This window comes from Nasonia vitripennis, chromosome 2 (assembly GCF_009193385.2).
Source record: "Nasonia vitripennis strain AsymCx chromosome 2, Nvit_psr_1.1, whole genome shotgun sequence".
Lineage (NCBI taxonomy): Eukaryota > Metazoa > Arthropoda > Insecta > Hymenoptera > Pteromalidae > Nasonia > Nasonia vitripennis.
This window is the reverse complement of record NC_045758.1, coordinates 33164586-33179812: the sequence shown is the minus strand read 5'-3', so window position 1 is coordinate 33179812 and position 15227 is coordinate 33164586. Positions and strand designations below refer to the sequence as shown.

At 37.1% G+C, this 15227-nt stretch overlaps 4 protein-coding genes across 5 annotated transcripts; 1 reads left to right on the top strand and 3 right to left on the bottom strand.

Annotated features, from left to right (window-relative positions):
- Positions 1–12: 12 nt before the first annotated feature.
- LOC100113655 (26S proteasome regulatory subunit 7) lies at positions 13–2057 on the bottom strand. Its single transcript, XM_001603203.6, has 6 exons — positions 1794–2057; positions 1671–1708; positions 1096–1578; positions 860–1024; positions 611–777; positions 13–539 (listed from the first exon to the last, which is right to left on the bottom strand). Exons 1-6 carry the CDS (start codon positions 1864–1866, stop codon positions 161–163), a joined length of 1305 nt encoding a protein of 434 aa, XP_001603253.1. The 5' UTR covers positions 1867–2057; the 3' UTR covers positions 13–160.
- Positions 2058–2377: 320 nt separating this feature from the next.
- Positions 2378–4327, top strand: Tbp (TATA binding protein). The gene is given in 6 exon segments (NM_001159845.1): positions 2378–2558; positions 2667–3089; positions 3174–3304; positions 3382–3625; positions 3700–3898; positions 3988–4327. Coding segments are annotated over 5 exon segments (921 nt in total). The 5' UTR covers positions 2378–2558; positions 2667–2819; the 3' UTR covers positions 4065–4327.
- Positions 4328–4443: 116 nt separating this feature from the next.
- On the bottom strand, positions 4444–13194 carry LOC100117478 (cilia- and flagella-associated protein 44). Of its 2 annotated transcripts, none has more exons than XM_016982769.3 (30): positions 13112–13194; positions 12902–13046; positions 12670–12832; positions 12112–12251; positions 11746–12040; positions 11526–11670; positions 11238–11446; positions 10914–11156; positions 10677–10852; positions 10462–10600; positions 10115–10388; positions 9821–10055; positions 9481–9751; positions 9239–9405; positions 8955–9173; positions 8780–8889; positions 8652–8703; positions 8413–8593; positions 8150–8338; positions 7877–8074; positions 7530–7803; positions 7183–7457; positions 6932–7103; positions 6549–6862; positions 6277–6473; positions 5988–6205; positions 5785–5927; positions 5148–5707; positions 4769–5066; positions 4444–4704 (listed from the first exon to the last, which is right to left on the bottom strand). In XM_016982769.3, the coding sequence occupies exons 1-30, from the start codon at positions 13122–13124 to the stop codon at positions 4690–4692; spliced, it is 6030 nt and encodes a 2009-aa protein (XP_016838258.1). In that variant the 5' UTR covers positions 13125–13194; the 3' UTR covers positions 4444–4689. The 2 variants fall into 2 exon arrangements, with proteins under 2 accessions (XP_016838258.1, XP_008204820.1); XM_008206598.3 differs by having other exon boundaries at positions 12902–13043; positions 13112–13190.
- A 107-nt stretch (positions 13195–13301) lies between these two features.
- LOC100678972 (GDP-D-glucose phosphorylase 1) lies at positions 13302–15115 on the bottom strand. The gene is made up of 5 exons (XM_003425889.3): positions 14556–15115; positions 14199–14479; positions 14026–14128; positions 13643–13952; positions 13302–13554 (listed from the first exon to the last, which is right to left on the bottom strand). The coding sequence occupies exons 1-5, from the start codon at positions 14754–14756 to the stop codon at positions 13403–13405; spliced, it is 1047 nt and encodes a 348-aa protein (XP_003425937.1). The 5' UTR covers positions 14757–15115; the 3' UTR covers positions 13302–13402.
- Positions 15116–15227: the final 112 nt, after the last annotated feature.

The window sequence follows — 15227 nt, the reverse complement described above, 5'->3', positions numbered from 1 at the left end:
CAAATGAGTTCATTAATTTCATTAAAAACATCTGTATTTTTCATTAAATTTTACAATGTAAATTTATTTAACTTAAATCGAGTAATCAGGCAATAGATTAAACGTTCAACGCAATAATCACGTGTGTAGAAAAGCCGAGAATGGAGATAAACGCACGACCTTAGTTGTAAGCCATGTACTTGGGCGTAGCGGAGAACTTGGCGTATGACTTGATGACCTTGGTCACAGCCTCGAGGAAGTCCTTCTCGGTGGCGACCTTACGCCTGGCTCGGATGGCGAACATACCAGCCTCCGTGCAGACCGAGTGTATCTCGGCACCGGTGCTGTTCGGGCAGAGACGAGCCAACAGCTCGAATCTGATGTCCCTCTCGATGCTCATCGGCCGAGCGTGGATTTTGAAAATGTGCGTGCGGCCCTCGAGGTCGGGAAGGCCGAATTCGATTTTACGATCCAGACGTCCGGGTCTCATGAGCGCCGGGTCCAGGGTGTCGGGTCTGTTCGTTGCCATCAGAACTTTGATGTTTCCTCGAGGATCGAAACTGGAGAAATTAATGGGTTATTAGAGTATGAATGACGCGAACGATTGCCATTGTGAAAGATTCAAGTTTACCCGTCGAGTTGGTTGATCAGCTCGAGCATAGTTCTCTGAACTTCGTTGTCTCCGCCAGCGCCGTCGTCGAATCGAGCACCGCCAATAGCGTCGATTTCGTCGAAGAATATGAGACAAGCCTTTTTACTTCTAGCCATTTCAAACAATTCTCTTACCATCCTGGCTCCCTGCAATGTAAAATGTACAATTAATTTGATATGCTCCATGTGAATATGGAGAAAGCAACAGAAAAGAAATCAATATACAGACCTCTCCAACGTATTTCTGAACAAGCTCTGAACCAATGACACGGATAAAGCAAGCGTCTGTTCTGTTGGCCACTGCTCTAGCACAAAGTGTCTTTCCAGTTCCTGGCGGGCCAAACAGAAGTACACCCTTTGGCGGTTCGATACCCAAGTTTACGAATTTCTCTGGCTACATAAAGAAATCATAGTTTAGCTAATTTGTAACGTGTAAAAACCATATAAAAACGTTAAGTATCTTACATGAAGCAGTGGAGTTTCCACGACTTCTCTCAGTTTCTCTATCTGCTCTTTGCAACCTCCAACATCACTGTAAGTCACATCGGGTTTCTCCTCTACTTGCATCATAGTCACAGTAGGGTCGATCTTTGGTGGCAAAGGTATGTGAATCTGATACTTGTTACGATCCACGCCGACCCTCATTCCCTCCTCAATATCGGTAGGTGCAACCGAATCAGCCAGATCCACCACAAACTTTGCGAATTGCTTGACATTGATGATGTACTTGGGATCATCTGAATCAGCATTGATGATCTTTGTGCAGCGAGCAACTTGCAGCGGCTGCTCATGCTGAAGAGTTTGTTTATCAGCTGCCAGATCCCACAGCGCAGGTGGAGCAAGTCCAGTGTCTGACTCTTTGATTCCAGTCAATTCGTTGACTTGCTTTATGATGGTCTGGATATCTTCTTCGACAGCTTTTATACTTTTTGTGTACTGGCCTTGTCCCTGTCAAATTCAAACAAAGAAAAATTGAAGACTTGTAAGCGCAATTATTACGCTCATTTTCCATCAACCACGCAAAATATTTTCAAACTTACGTATGTCTTTAGTAGGGCGATATCTCCTTCATCGAGAGCTGCGTAAAAAATAATAAAACGGTATTTGAATTCGAGGTGAATCGAAACGTCAAAATTAGTTCGTAATATAGTATTATGCCTTACGTTTGATATCCTTCTCCTCTTTTTCCTCGTCACCCTTCACTTTTCGCATATCATCTCCAAGATGATCCGGCATTTTTATGGGCTTTTTATTTTTATAAATTATTTATTTAAGATAAACCTGCTCAAACGGAGCAACGCAGGGTTATGTTCTGCAAAGGCCGATTACAAGCGAAAAACTACAAGTCAGAGACAATGAATTCTTCAAGATTGGTTGAGAAGAGCAAAAATCGAATTCCTGTATGCAGCAAGTGTACGAAGTTTAGTGTTCGTCGCATATACGTTAATAAGCGGTAAACGAGCGCAGCACCCCTAGCGGATTTTCATGTGAACCCTATGATATCTCAAAAGAGCCAAAAAGTGTCTGATCTGACCGTTTGAAAAGTAGAAAAATAATGTATAAGTATTTTATTTTCGCATATTGTGCAATCTACACAATATGAAAGTTTACGAATATCGTGGCCGATTTTTGCTAGAAAATCATCAAATTCAAATAATTTCGCGGCTCATCGCCATCTTGCCCTTTCGCTATTCGTGAAATTACGCGGCAACTTCACAGCATCTGCACAGATTAGCGCCAGCGGCTCACTGGTCACTTCAAAACAAACCAGTTGAGACTCGAGTTGAGGAGAATACTGATGGCTTAAAGCCGAAATAATTCCATAAAGTTATAAATTGACTTTTTCGAAAACCTGACATATTGATGAATTAAAAAAAAGTCTGAATCGTTCGTTCATCGGAATAGATGATACCACTGTTCAAATGAAGGTAGGTTACGACTGATACTAAACCGTCTTGCTGATATTATCATTCTTTTTACTGAAACCTAATCGATATTTCTTACCTTTTCTGATTCGTTATCATGTAATTTTACAGCAATTAGTCATGGGTTAAAGCTGGCACATAGGAAATTCTGTATACAGATTTTGTGTAACAAAACCTCCATAGTTTGGAGGTTAGAGTTACATATCAAGAAGGATTTTTAGAGTGATATTTACATCAAACCGTTTTTAAAAACACACCATCAAAATGGATCAAATGCTTCCAAGTCCCGGCTTCAGCATACCAAGCATTGGTACTCCACTGCATCAACCAGATGAGGATCAACAAATTTTGCCAAATGCACTGCAGCAACAACAAGAGTCGCAGCAGCAGCAACAGTACCACATGCAGCCACAAATGCATTCTATGAATGCCCTGCAAAATAATATGATGCAAACACCACAGAAAACAATGCATACCTATGCAATGAACCAACCGTTTGCAACACCCCAAAGTATGATGCAGCCTCAAACTCCGGTAAGATAATTTATTGTGGTTGCTGATTACAAGAATGCTATTATATAGTTACACTCTGACTGAATGTACTCTTTTACTTTTCAGCAAAATATTATGTCTCCCCTGGTTCAACCATCAAGCCAAATTGCTCCATCGTCTATGGGACCATCTACCCCAGGTCCTATGACACCGATGACACCAGCCTCTGCAGACCCTGGCATACTACCACAGTTGCAGTAAGTACTTCATCTTTTGAAATTAACTAGGTTTAGCGTGACATTATTAGTAACACCGATGTGTACTTGTGTTCCAGAAATATTGTTTCAACAGTAAACCTAAATTGTAAACTAGATTTAAAGAAAATTGCGCTCCATGCGAGAAATGCGGAATACAATCCAAAGCGTTTTGCTGCTGTTATCATGAGAATACGAGAACCGCGAACAACTGCTCTCATCTTTAGCAGTGGGAAAATGGTTTGTACTGGAGCCAAAAGTGAAGAGGATTCTCGTCTTGCAGCTCGAAAATATGCAAGAATTATCCAAAAATTAGGATTCCCGGTAATTAAAATTATTCTATTATTTTTAAGATGAAAATTAAATTAGAAAAACTAAAATGATAATAACTTTTTCAGGCTAAATTCCTTGATTTCAAAATTCAAAACATGGTCGGCAGTTGTGACGTCAAGTTTCCTATCAGATTAGAAGGACTGGTCCTTACTCACGCCCAGTTTAGTTCATATGAACCTGAATTATTTCCTGGTCTTATTTACCGAATGGTCAAGCCACGTATTGTACTGCTTATATTCGTTTCTGGGAAAGTGGTACTGACAGGTATGTGTGTTTTATTTTTTTTTTTTACATATAAGTAAACATATAAGTTTCACAAAATCTAATAATAATGTACAAATTTGATTTAATAGGTGCAAAAGTTAGACAAGAAATATACGAAGCTTTTGATAACATATATCCTATCTTGAAGAGTTTTAAAAAGCAGTGATATTTCCCTTATACAATAATAGATAATATACGGCAAATTTCAAATGGATTCTACTTCCTGCATTATACCAAATATCTCGGAATATTTGTATTTTTGGAAATGAACTTGCATGAAGAATCATCATGTTACCTACTTTTTTACGCAGCCACGCTCTTCCTGAAAAATTTGACTCTCCTTTCAAAAAGAGGTGTGTAGAGCGCTAGTCTTATAAGAAGTTTGTAAAATAATACTTTATAAAATATTAAAAGAAGTTACTTAAGATATAAAATGCATTTTCTGATGTAGAAAAAAAGAGCATAGATATATAGGTAGACTATAATATAATAAATGTAGAAAATAGGGGTACCTTGGCTCCGAAATTTTAAATTAAACACTGCACTAATGACTCTGAAAATTTTTTGACTGAGGTCAGAGTTATTTCAGATTTTTACTCGTAAAAGTCCACATAATTATTATTAAATTGTTTATATTAAAAGTATTCAAGTATAGCACATTTGACTGAGAACTTAATAAATATTTAATGTTTTCACTTTTGGTCGGTAATATACTAATATAGGTACAGTCTTGTTATTAAATAATAAGGTCTTATTTAATGAAATCAAGTTTGCGTACATATAGAAATCATTCAAAACTCTTCTGTCTAAAAAAGAATAAAAAGTTAAGATCAAATTATTTTCAAATAAATTCTAATTGTATAAACTTACCGTTTTTATTGTCCCTAATTCAATTTCAATATGTTTCATTATTTCTATCAAAGATTGTCTTATGTGTTTACGAAGAGCTGCTTTTGTACCACTGTCAGTATCCAAAGGTAACTGTTGCAGTAGATAAGTCAATGCAGAACTAATACTTCTGGTGGCCTTGAGTTTTGTCACTACGCCTTGTGCTATGTGGTCTCTGTCATTTTGAATCCCCACATTTGAAAAAAGATCTTCCAAGTTGTCGCGAACTTCTTGCTTTATTTCTTGCACTACAACAGATTCTCTCAATTCCGTGCTGTATCTGAAAACAAGCATAATGCATTTAAAAATTGACGATGTTATTGCGTATGAAATATATATAAATATATATCACTTAAATTACCGATAAATTATATCGCTAAGACTTTCTATAGTGTAATCTTTATTTGAAACTTGGTAAGAGTCTTGGCCGTCGTGCGATATTTTCATTATATCGTTGATATTTTTATGAATCTGCTCTTCTGAGTAGCCAGCATTTTGCAAGTTTTCCGAAATTTCTCGCAACATTTTTTCAATAGTTTCCCGAACATTCACATCGTCTGACGTAGTAATTTGTGTCAACAGATGTCGTACCGCGATAATTTTCTTGTAATAATCGCTGTCTTCCATCAAAAGTTCTCTGGCCCCATCACTAGTGGACGTATCGTCTTTAGAGTAGTTTTCTTGCATTTGATACTTGAATACATCTTTGTCGGTACCGTCGAACAAAGTTAAAGTAGGTCTACGCTTATCAGTACTTGTGCCTAATTTGGATTGATCCAATGGTAGTAGATTTTTCGATTTGTTACTCAAGCTCCTGATATCTCTGCAGATCCATTCTTTTTGCTTTTTCTGATTCCTCAGCACGCTTTTGAGCCTAGCCAAATCAGCTTCGTACTGCGATTCTAATCTATTTATTTCTTCCTAAAATGATAGCGTAATTAATTATTATATTCTATAACGTATTTATCTAAAACAATTATTGAAAGAATTATCGTTACTTCAGAGACTGGTTTGACATTCAAAGTTTTACGAAGCTTCAGCAACTCTTCTTCCAAAACTGTTAGGAAACTCAATTTTTCGGTATTGTCTTGAATCAAATTTTTCAAAACTTGGAGTTGTTGCTTATATTCTTGCTTGACGCCTAGAAAAATCATATTAAGTGGAATCTATAGTTTTAAGAGAAAAAACACGCAAGCCTTACTTTTGATTTTTTCGTCATAAAACTTGATCATGGAACCAGTATTGGCCTTGATGTCGTATATTAGCCTTCTCAAAACGGCTTCGTACAAAGTTACCAAAGATACTTGCTGACCGAATTTCTGCTCCATTTCTTTCTTTATTTCCTTTTTTAAAGATTCCAGCTCCTTTTTCATCGATTCGCAGTCACTCTTGATTTTTTGTAGATGTACTTTATCGTTTCTACAAAAATCAAGATATTCGGTTAAAAATAAACGTCAAGTCTATAAATTTTGTGTATAAACCATACTTACTTGTGTTTCGTGAGTTGGTCCGCGGTCTCTTGTTGCAGTTCGCCGACTCTCGCATACAGTTGGGACAGTCTCGTTTTATCGAAGACAATGCAATTCTGAATATTTTCGGCCTTGTCCGCGTCCGTAAAGCATTGCAGCTGATGCAATTTCAGTATTATGGTAACGTCTATATCGTTCAATTGACGCTGTTTTTCCCGCTAGATTCAAAGATGGAAGAGCTCGGTAAATTTTCGACAAACCACTGTAACTATTATTTATTGCAATCGCTTTACCAGAAAAGCGTCCAGCTTCTCGCGATCGGTTTTCAGCTCGATCTCGATCGTTTTCATTTTCTTCTTTTGCAACTCGAGATCCTTCTGCAGAGTCTCGATGATCCTCTGCTCATCCCTGATACGTTGCTCCATTTCGTATCGCTTCTCACGTATGGCAAAAGCGTCGTCGTAGAGATCGCGATCGCAGCCTTCCGGGCAAACGCTTTCGTCCAGATGAAGTAGCCCCACGTTGCGGCTATCGTCACTCGCACTGTCGTCGTCGGCTCCGTCATCGGAACTACTCTCCGAAGAAGAAGAATCCGACGAAGAGGAGGCTAAAATGAATTTTAGGTTTTTAGAAATCAATCGAGAAGTATTATTCGTCAAAATTTATCGGAAAGTACCGTCATCTGCCTTTGGAGGTTTGTACTTTTTCTTGCAAATCCTCTTGAGGAAATGGTAATATTTGTCCTCGCTTATGGAATGCAAATATCGCACCAAATTATCGCGAATCTTCTCTTGGAGCTTAGTGATGTGATGATTCTTTTCTTCGATTCTAGCCGACAATTTTTTCACCTGTGTGCAGTACATGAAAATCGAAATCAAATCTTTAAATATTCATCATCGAAGTAACTACGTGCTACCGTCCACTGACTTTGCTCTTGGCGGCCGCTTTCGTCTTCGATTTATCTTCGACTTTCTGGGAAAGTTCATTTTCCATACCCTCGAATCTTTTAAGGACGATTAGCTCTTGGTGCATAGTTAGCAGATACAAATCCATGTAAACGCTTTCGTAAACGATTTCGAGCCTCTCCTTTTCGAGCTCGTCAAGCTCCTCGTCAAAGGCTTCGTAACTTTTACGGATGTGGCGTAGTATTTCCTCTTGCTCGTGAGTCTTTCTCGCGGCGCGTACGCGCTTCATCTCTCGCTCTAATTCGAAAATTTGCTATGTGTTCAATTTTATTAAATGTATAATAAAGATATTTTTGCATCAAGCGGTACCTAGTTTACTGTCGACTTTTTCCGCTCGCTCGAGCGCAGCTAAAACGTCGGGGGACACAGTGACGCGAATCGCTCGCATCTCCTCCGGGAATTTATTCTTTCTCATTTCGTCCCCGATGACGTTAAGAGATTTTCCTGGTTGAAAGCGCGTCTCGTCCATTAGTAGGATCTCGTACTCCTCATCGAAATCTTCAACGGGTAAGTCCAGCATGACAGATTGCCTTTTCTTTTTCATCTCTTTGACGCGCTCTGCCATTGAGGTGTAGCTTTCCAGCTGAACAATAGAATTTTTCCGTTATTTTCAAATCTGACGTACCCTGCAATGATCGTTTGCCGAAAAAGTATACCTCTAGATTCTTTTCTGGAAACTCGATGTCGTAATCGAAAATCGGAGGATCGGGTAAGGGTTGTATCCACTTGTCGGGTAATTCGGCGTGAATATTTTTCAATTTTTTTATAAGCTGTTCTACTTCTTTTTGCAATTCGACTTTTTTCGTTCTCAAATTTCTCAGTTTGTCGTTGAAGTCTTCTCGACGAAAATGAATCTAACATATTTATTGAACCAATGATCAATGCATCGCGAGAATTTTACGTGGAAAATATAAACTTTCAGATGTTACCCTTCTCCGACAGTCAATGATTTGTTTGTATTTCTTTCGAACAGTCGGGCGTCTGTCTAAATTCTCGTCTAAATTCAAAGACGCTTTTAGCTTATAATCTCCAATAGTGGCTTTAGCGTGTTCTATAGCACGTTCGTCCTCTGGATTGATAGCTTTAGGATCCGGTCTCTGCGATTGCAAAATTTTCCACTGCAACATTGAACAAGAGAAAATTTCAGAAAAGATAGTTTATTTTTAAATTATTTTCAAAGGTTGTCACTTGCCTCTTCTTCTTGTTCTTCTAATTTAGCTTTGAGAGCACGATATTTTTTTAGCATTTGATTGATCTCGTCACCCAATTGAAATTGTACGGTTCGGGGACTCAAGCCTTTTAAAAAACTTTCCATCCCGTGGAGTTTCGGGGGGCCCTCGTCAGCATTCTCGTCATTCAAGTCCATTCCAATTCTATAAAATGAATAGATATAGATTCATTTCATAAAGACTTAAATCGTATTGTCAATACCTTGAAGATTCGTTAACTGATACACTTTGTTGATCGTCAGCGCGTTTCATTCCTGGCCAGAAAATATTTATGCAATAAAGATATTATGATTAAATATAATAAAATATATCTTGGAATTTATTTATTACTATCATCCTGACAAAGATCTTCAAACTTTCTGGCAGTGTCGACTCGTTCAATTGCATAATCACCGGTTAATTTAAGCTCTCGTAAGGAATAAACCATCGCATTGGGTTTTCTAAAAAAAAATGTTGATACTGTAATAATGCACTTGTAGTATATTTTTGTCGATCATTTGCTTACAGTATTTTCTTGACCGCAAACGGTAAGCAGGTGATTGGCTCGATAAAGTGATCCATAAGCTTTTTTAGCCTAAGTTTGCACTTTTCTGCATTGTAAGCTAATTTTTTATGCACGATATCCATTTCCGCCTGTAGTTGCTGCTTCAAATCAGCTGTTATTCTCGGGTCGAGCTCTAATTCCTCGTCGGTTAGTCTCTGAGATATTGGTAAACTATTATTTCTGAAAAAGCAACGCAATTGTTTGTTAAAGAGTAGATTTTATATTGAAACACAGCCAAATCGAACCTCTTCAGAATAAAATTATATTCTTCTGTTAATTCGCGTAAAGTAGCCATGGTTTTATCCTTTTCATTTTTCGCCTCAGCCATTATACGGTTATTTTCAGCTTGGATAATTACTTGTTCTAAACTCGGATGATCTAAATCCTCGATATCGACAAAATCGAGTGCAGGCTTGGCATATTTAGAAAATATTTATAAGATTCAATATAGTAATTAGTTAAATTTTACGATTTGTTACATCCTTACAATTTGAGCAGTCGATTTCACGTCGAGTGTTTGTTTTTCTGGTTCGAACGACTCGTCGTTAATGATGAAAGAAAAAATATTTCCATCATGGCCGCAAGTGAGCAACATTTTTTTATCGTAACTCAATCGCATACTCGGTATACAACCGTTGAAATTGTCGTGCATAGTTAGAGTCCAGTAATCAGAAAAATCTGATTCGTCATGCGAATTGATTTTGCATACGCGAATTTCACCCTTTTCTATACCGAAAATGATGTATTTTCGTTCATTGCTAAAACGAGTTTAAAATTAATTTAAAGCTATAAATGCGGGTGTCATCGTACCAGGGAATGATACGTACTAAAATAAGAAACTCCTTATTTCCTCGTCATCGCAGTCAATAACTAAATTACTTCTAACATAGGCAGCTTCTTTGTCGGGCTCCGGGATCGTATATTCGTACACGTATCCAGCATCGTAGCCAGACATCGACAGTAAGATAGTGTCTTTGGTAGTATAAAATGCAATCAATACGCTATTTGGAACTTCGGGCACATAAATTTCAGGTAGTGGATGATCTTCTTCTAAATCTGCTTCTGTTCATTGAAATAGTTAATTAAAAGTTGTCTCCTCCGAAAAAGTCTGTGTTATTTACCTATGCAAAAAATTTCATCGATTTCCAATGCAGGATTTGCTACTTTCATCTGCCTCAACTCTTCCTTTTTTTCGGCAATTTTTTGCTGTCTCCTCGCTTCGTTTTCCAATCGCACATTTTCTCTTATTATGCTTGATTTCACGGATTCAAATTTAAAAATCATTGGTTTACATTTGGACAATTTATAAGAGACCGTAGTGTAAGTCTGCGGTTCTGTCGGAAGATCCACTTGTACGCACTCGCCTCTCGAGCAACCAACAAGTATTGTACTTATCTATAGATAATATGCAAATATATTAAATGCTGGTATATGGTTATTATTTTATATACGTTTATGTATCTCTTACGAAATTTGGCTTCCAAGTTATAAACGTTACGCACGAAGGTACTTCTACGTATCCGATCGGTACTAATTCAGGGTAAGATTCTTGAACTTGAATGTGGAACACGAAAAGAGTCAGGTCCTCGCTTCCGGTTACCAGTAAACTGCAAGCAAAGGCAATGAAATGAGAATCCCTCTCGTCTTCCAAATGTTCGAAATAATAATTTTGCTGCCACATACCTATTTAGTGAATTCATCGACATGCGAGTTATTTTCATAGTATGCGGCTTCAAAGCTTGTGTTAACTTAACCCTCCCGTCTTTCACTTTTTGATTTAAATTTTGCAAATTTATGCTAATCATTCGAATCACCCCTGTTTCGAAAGCACAAACCACTGTGGTACCGCTTGGTTCAACCTCGAGAGAATTTAAAAATTAACCAAACGTATATTAATAACCCGTACGAAAATTGACTTACCGAACAAGGCAGCCAAATAATGCAGCAGCCGTTGTCGCGAAATTGATGAGTTAAGACTAAATTTTTTTTCTGATAATCGTAAAGGTGCACGCAGCCGTCTTGACCAATGGTTGCGACGTAAGGGCCCCAATCGGCCACATCCATGTCCACGATCGAACCGGCGTGACAAGTCAGAAGTCTCTGCGATGGTTTCGGTGTTTGCAGGGTGGATAAGTCGATCAACCATATTCCGCCGTTTCCGTCCTACATCGTGAACTTTTTTGCGTTAAAAATCGACTAGAAAATTGCAAAGCTCAATTGTAACGTCTTTATGTGGGAATTTACCTGAGCATACCAATGACTATTATCGGGATCGCTTGGATCCTTCTTTTGAATTTGCATAAGCATGGCTGTTCTGGATAAGCTTTTGCCGTCTGTTTGAGCACCGATACTCAATTCGTAAATTGGCTCGACCTCCACCAAATGAGTGTCTTCCGATGGCTCTGCCTGGTCGATCGTCTCGTAATACCAGACGTGAATGAAGCCATCGGTACCTGATGACGACATTTTACAGTTATAAATCTAATTGATTTTATATTTTATAAAACTTGTGAGTAAAAAATACTCATTTACCAACGGAAATGAGCTCCCCGTTTATGTATTCGAATTGCGATATGTAGCTTGAATGGCACGGTCTGTTCTTTTTCCTGCACACTTCGATCTTTATCAAACCCTCGTCCCAAACCAAGATGTTGCCCCACTCGCATCCTGAAATGATCTATTCATCGGTGAGTGAGATTTGTTCTACATCTATAATCGTAACAAATGTAGCAATTGTAAGCAAAAATTAAACCTTTTCATCGGGCATCGGATAGACGCCGACTATATCCGAAATTTCCGTCTTCCCGAATCTTCCGAGTTCACCCTGCAATTTGAGACCGGTGAATGTCTTGGACATTTTCCAGGATTTAATATGCCCGGAGCCGCACGAGGTCATGTGTTCCGGCATCGTGGAAGAGAAGACAACGTTGAAAACATCTTGACCGTGAGACTTGCACTGCAAAGCGATCTTAGACCGCTGCCAATCCCACACGGTAATTAGGTAATCTGGATCGCCGCCTTGTGATACCAATTGCAAACCATCGGGACTTAAATAACAATGAACGATTTATTGTGAAGATTTGATATAATTTCGTGATCATCAAGTGTCGATATTTACCTGTACCGCAAATGAGAGTAAGATCGCGTAGTTCCTTGGCGCAAAACCGTTACGATTTCCATACTGGGCCACTCGTAAATAATAATCGGCGGATTTACTCCGTTTTCGCCGATTGCGATGTGATTGAACGTTGGATTTTTCTGAATTAAGTCACCCAATTAATACGTCACGATGAATGAAGAAAAAATGAAATAAAAATATTTTTATCCCAAGATATCGTATATCATTTCATATTCATGATAAATTATTCATATCTGAAAAATCAGTGGTGTCTTGACTCAAAAAGTCGCGCAGACAATATGACAATGGAGACAATAAGATTCTCCCTTGCGGGATTTGCGTAACACGATTTCAATCTCCCCTTCGAGCTGTCTGGATTTTATTGTGTCATCTGCTCGACGTATCTATTTCAAAGCCGCAAGCGAGAGTATTGATTTTTTATACCAAGTTTAAAATGATGAAAGAATATAACGTAACAAATTTTTAAAACTCGATCAGCGTATAACTGTGCGCGTCTATCATCATTTCACTGTACAATGTAATACAACGTATATTTACTGTGATATGCCCAATACCGCCGCCAGTGGAACATCTTCTGAAACTTATTTTATTCTCTGATAAATTCAAAAAGTGTATTAAATTGCCGGAGGCAAATATCAAGGTTTCAGGATCCGCGACGCAGAGATTGAAACGCTTTCGACAATCATAACCAAACGAATGGCTGAAATCTCGTTAAGGATTACGCGATTAATTTGACACGGCTTATTCGATAGACACTTGGTAAGGATACTGAAATTCCAAAATGTTGTAAGCTACGGTTCCACCATCAGAACGTTTTGGCTTGGACACGTAGTCTTCGGAATTGTAAAATATTGTAGTCGTCGAGCCTGCGGATTCATTTTCAAAACCCTCCTCGGATACTCTTGATTCGCCTTCTTTATTAAAATTACAACAATTATAACCACGGGTAGATGCTTGAATAGTTTGTTCGTAATTTTACCTTCTCCCGCCATTTCTGCAGTTGATGTGTAAATGGTATTAGTATTTTTTTATTCACGATACTCGCACTACTAGACCTGCAAGGAAAACTTTGGAGTTTCTATAGAAACAGGACTCCTGTTATATCCATATAGCAACTTTATACTTATACAAAGGATGTAGGAGTAAAATCATTAGATAAAAAAAAACGATTTAACAAAAAATAGTTTCTTTATTGATCTGTACTAATTAAAAATAAATAATTCTTGTTCGCAATTAAACAAGCTATTTTAAAAAAAAAATTATCATTTCGTCACGTTTTAGAAGAAGCGTCGACACTCTTTTCTACGTCAGCTTCTAAAGTTTTTTTAATTTTTTCTTTGGCAACAAGAAAGGCGCTCAAGGTAGTATCTTCTAAGCATTCACTTACATATTCCTCATTTATCCTCATATATGCTTCCTCACCTGAAAATCACAAATTTTCCATTTGTAAATACTGACGAGACCATTTTTTATTCAATTCACTCCTATATATTAATCTAAAATAACATACTTCTAATTGGCAAGTGTCCAAAAATTTCACATGCTGCAATGACAAAATCTTTGGTATTTTTTGCACCATAACTAGATGTTCTTGCCCAGATATATGTACGAATATCATCACACTCTTTACTATTGGCATCAGCTTTTGCTCGAGTGATATAAATATTATGGGCAAGCTGATTATTTTGAAGGCAGGAGATAATTTTGTAAGCATACAAAGTATACTCTGTGATATTTTGAAAAGATGAGAACTTGATACAGAATCCTTTAGCAGGGTAGTCTTCGAGAATAAAAATTGAGCCAATAAAATACTGCAATGGCTGTAAAATAAATTGAGGCATTAAAATACAATAAATTATTGAATTATAATGTATGTAGCAAATGTATATTTACTATATATTCGAGTATCATTCTATGGTTCAAGTAATATAAATGCCAGTGTAAATGATTTACAGATGCGTTTGCACATAGGCTATTGAATAATACCCTCATGTTCCTGAAAAGTAAATAATAAAATTATTATTATATTTTAAGATTACAAACAGTATAAAATAAGAGATATTTACTCAGAATTACTCAGTAAAAGTATATCTATAGCTTTCTGAAAGCTATATAACGTTGCTTGCTGAGGTAAACAACTAAAATGTTGAGGTATTAACAAACAATGACTCCAAAGTATAGGACTGACATTAACAGCTACAATATCATCACCATCACTATTCCCAATATCAAGTAATATTTCTTTATGTGATATTCTTGTGAAATTAAAACGATTTGGATCAAAAGGTTGCTGCATTGATTGTATTTCTTCTGGTTTCCTTCTCATTGTTGCTCTCTCAGTATTTAACTAAAAAATTGAATGGGATTATAACGAGATATTATCAAAAAAAAAAGAAAGTTTTTGCAATAACTATTTATCTTACTTGAGCATAAAAACCATATTTTCCTTCCAGAATTTTGAATTGTTGAGCTTTTACAGAATATCGCAAGATATTATCCTCTTCTGCTCTTTTCCATTTTTCTTTTAATGCAATATCAAACTTTGAATCTACATTTTCATCTTTTACTTTATAGTGAAAATCTTCTTCATTGTATGAAAAAATTTTGATGCTACTTTTTTCCATGATTTTTACACTATAATTATATCGTTTGCCAAAAATTAAACGGAATAATTCTAACCTCTAAAGAAAGTATGGTTGCTTTTACTTTTTAATGTATAAAGCAAACAGTGTCACAGCACAGGCATAGTTTAATCCAATAATTTAATTAACTGCAGTCAAGGACGAGTGACAAATGTATATATTTAAACCTTAAATGACGTAAGGAAACGTCATTTAAAGTTGAGAGGTAGATAGGTATCATGTGTTATACATGTCAACTACGTGATGTATACACCTGCACTGCTGATACTGCAGAGTGCGCAGACTACACGTGAATTTGAATTGATCTACGGTTGTTTCGTGACGGTCAGATTTGGTAACAGTACCGGGGATCAATTCAAGTCCAGTGTATTCACACACTACCTATAATACATAATAAATATAGACAGTTATAGAAAAAGCAGTCAATGGTACATACAAAAAATTCTTCATTAC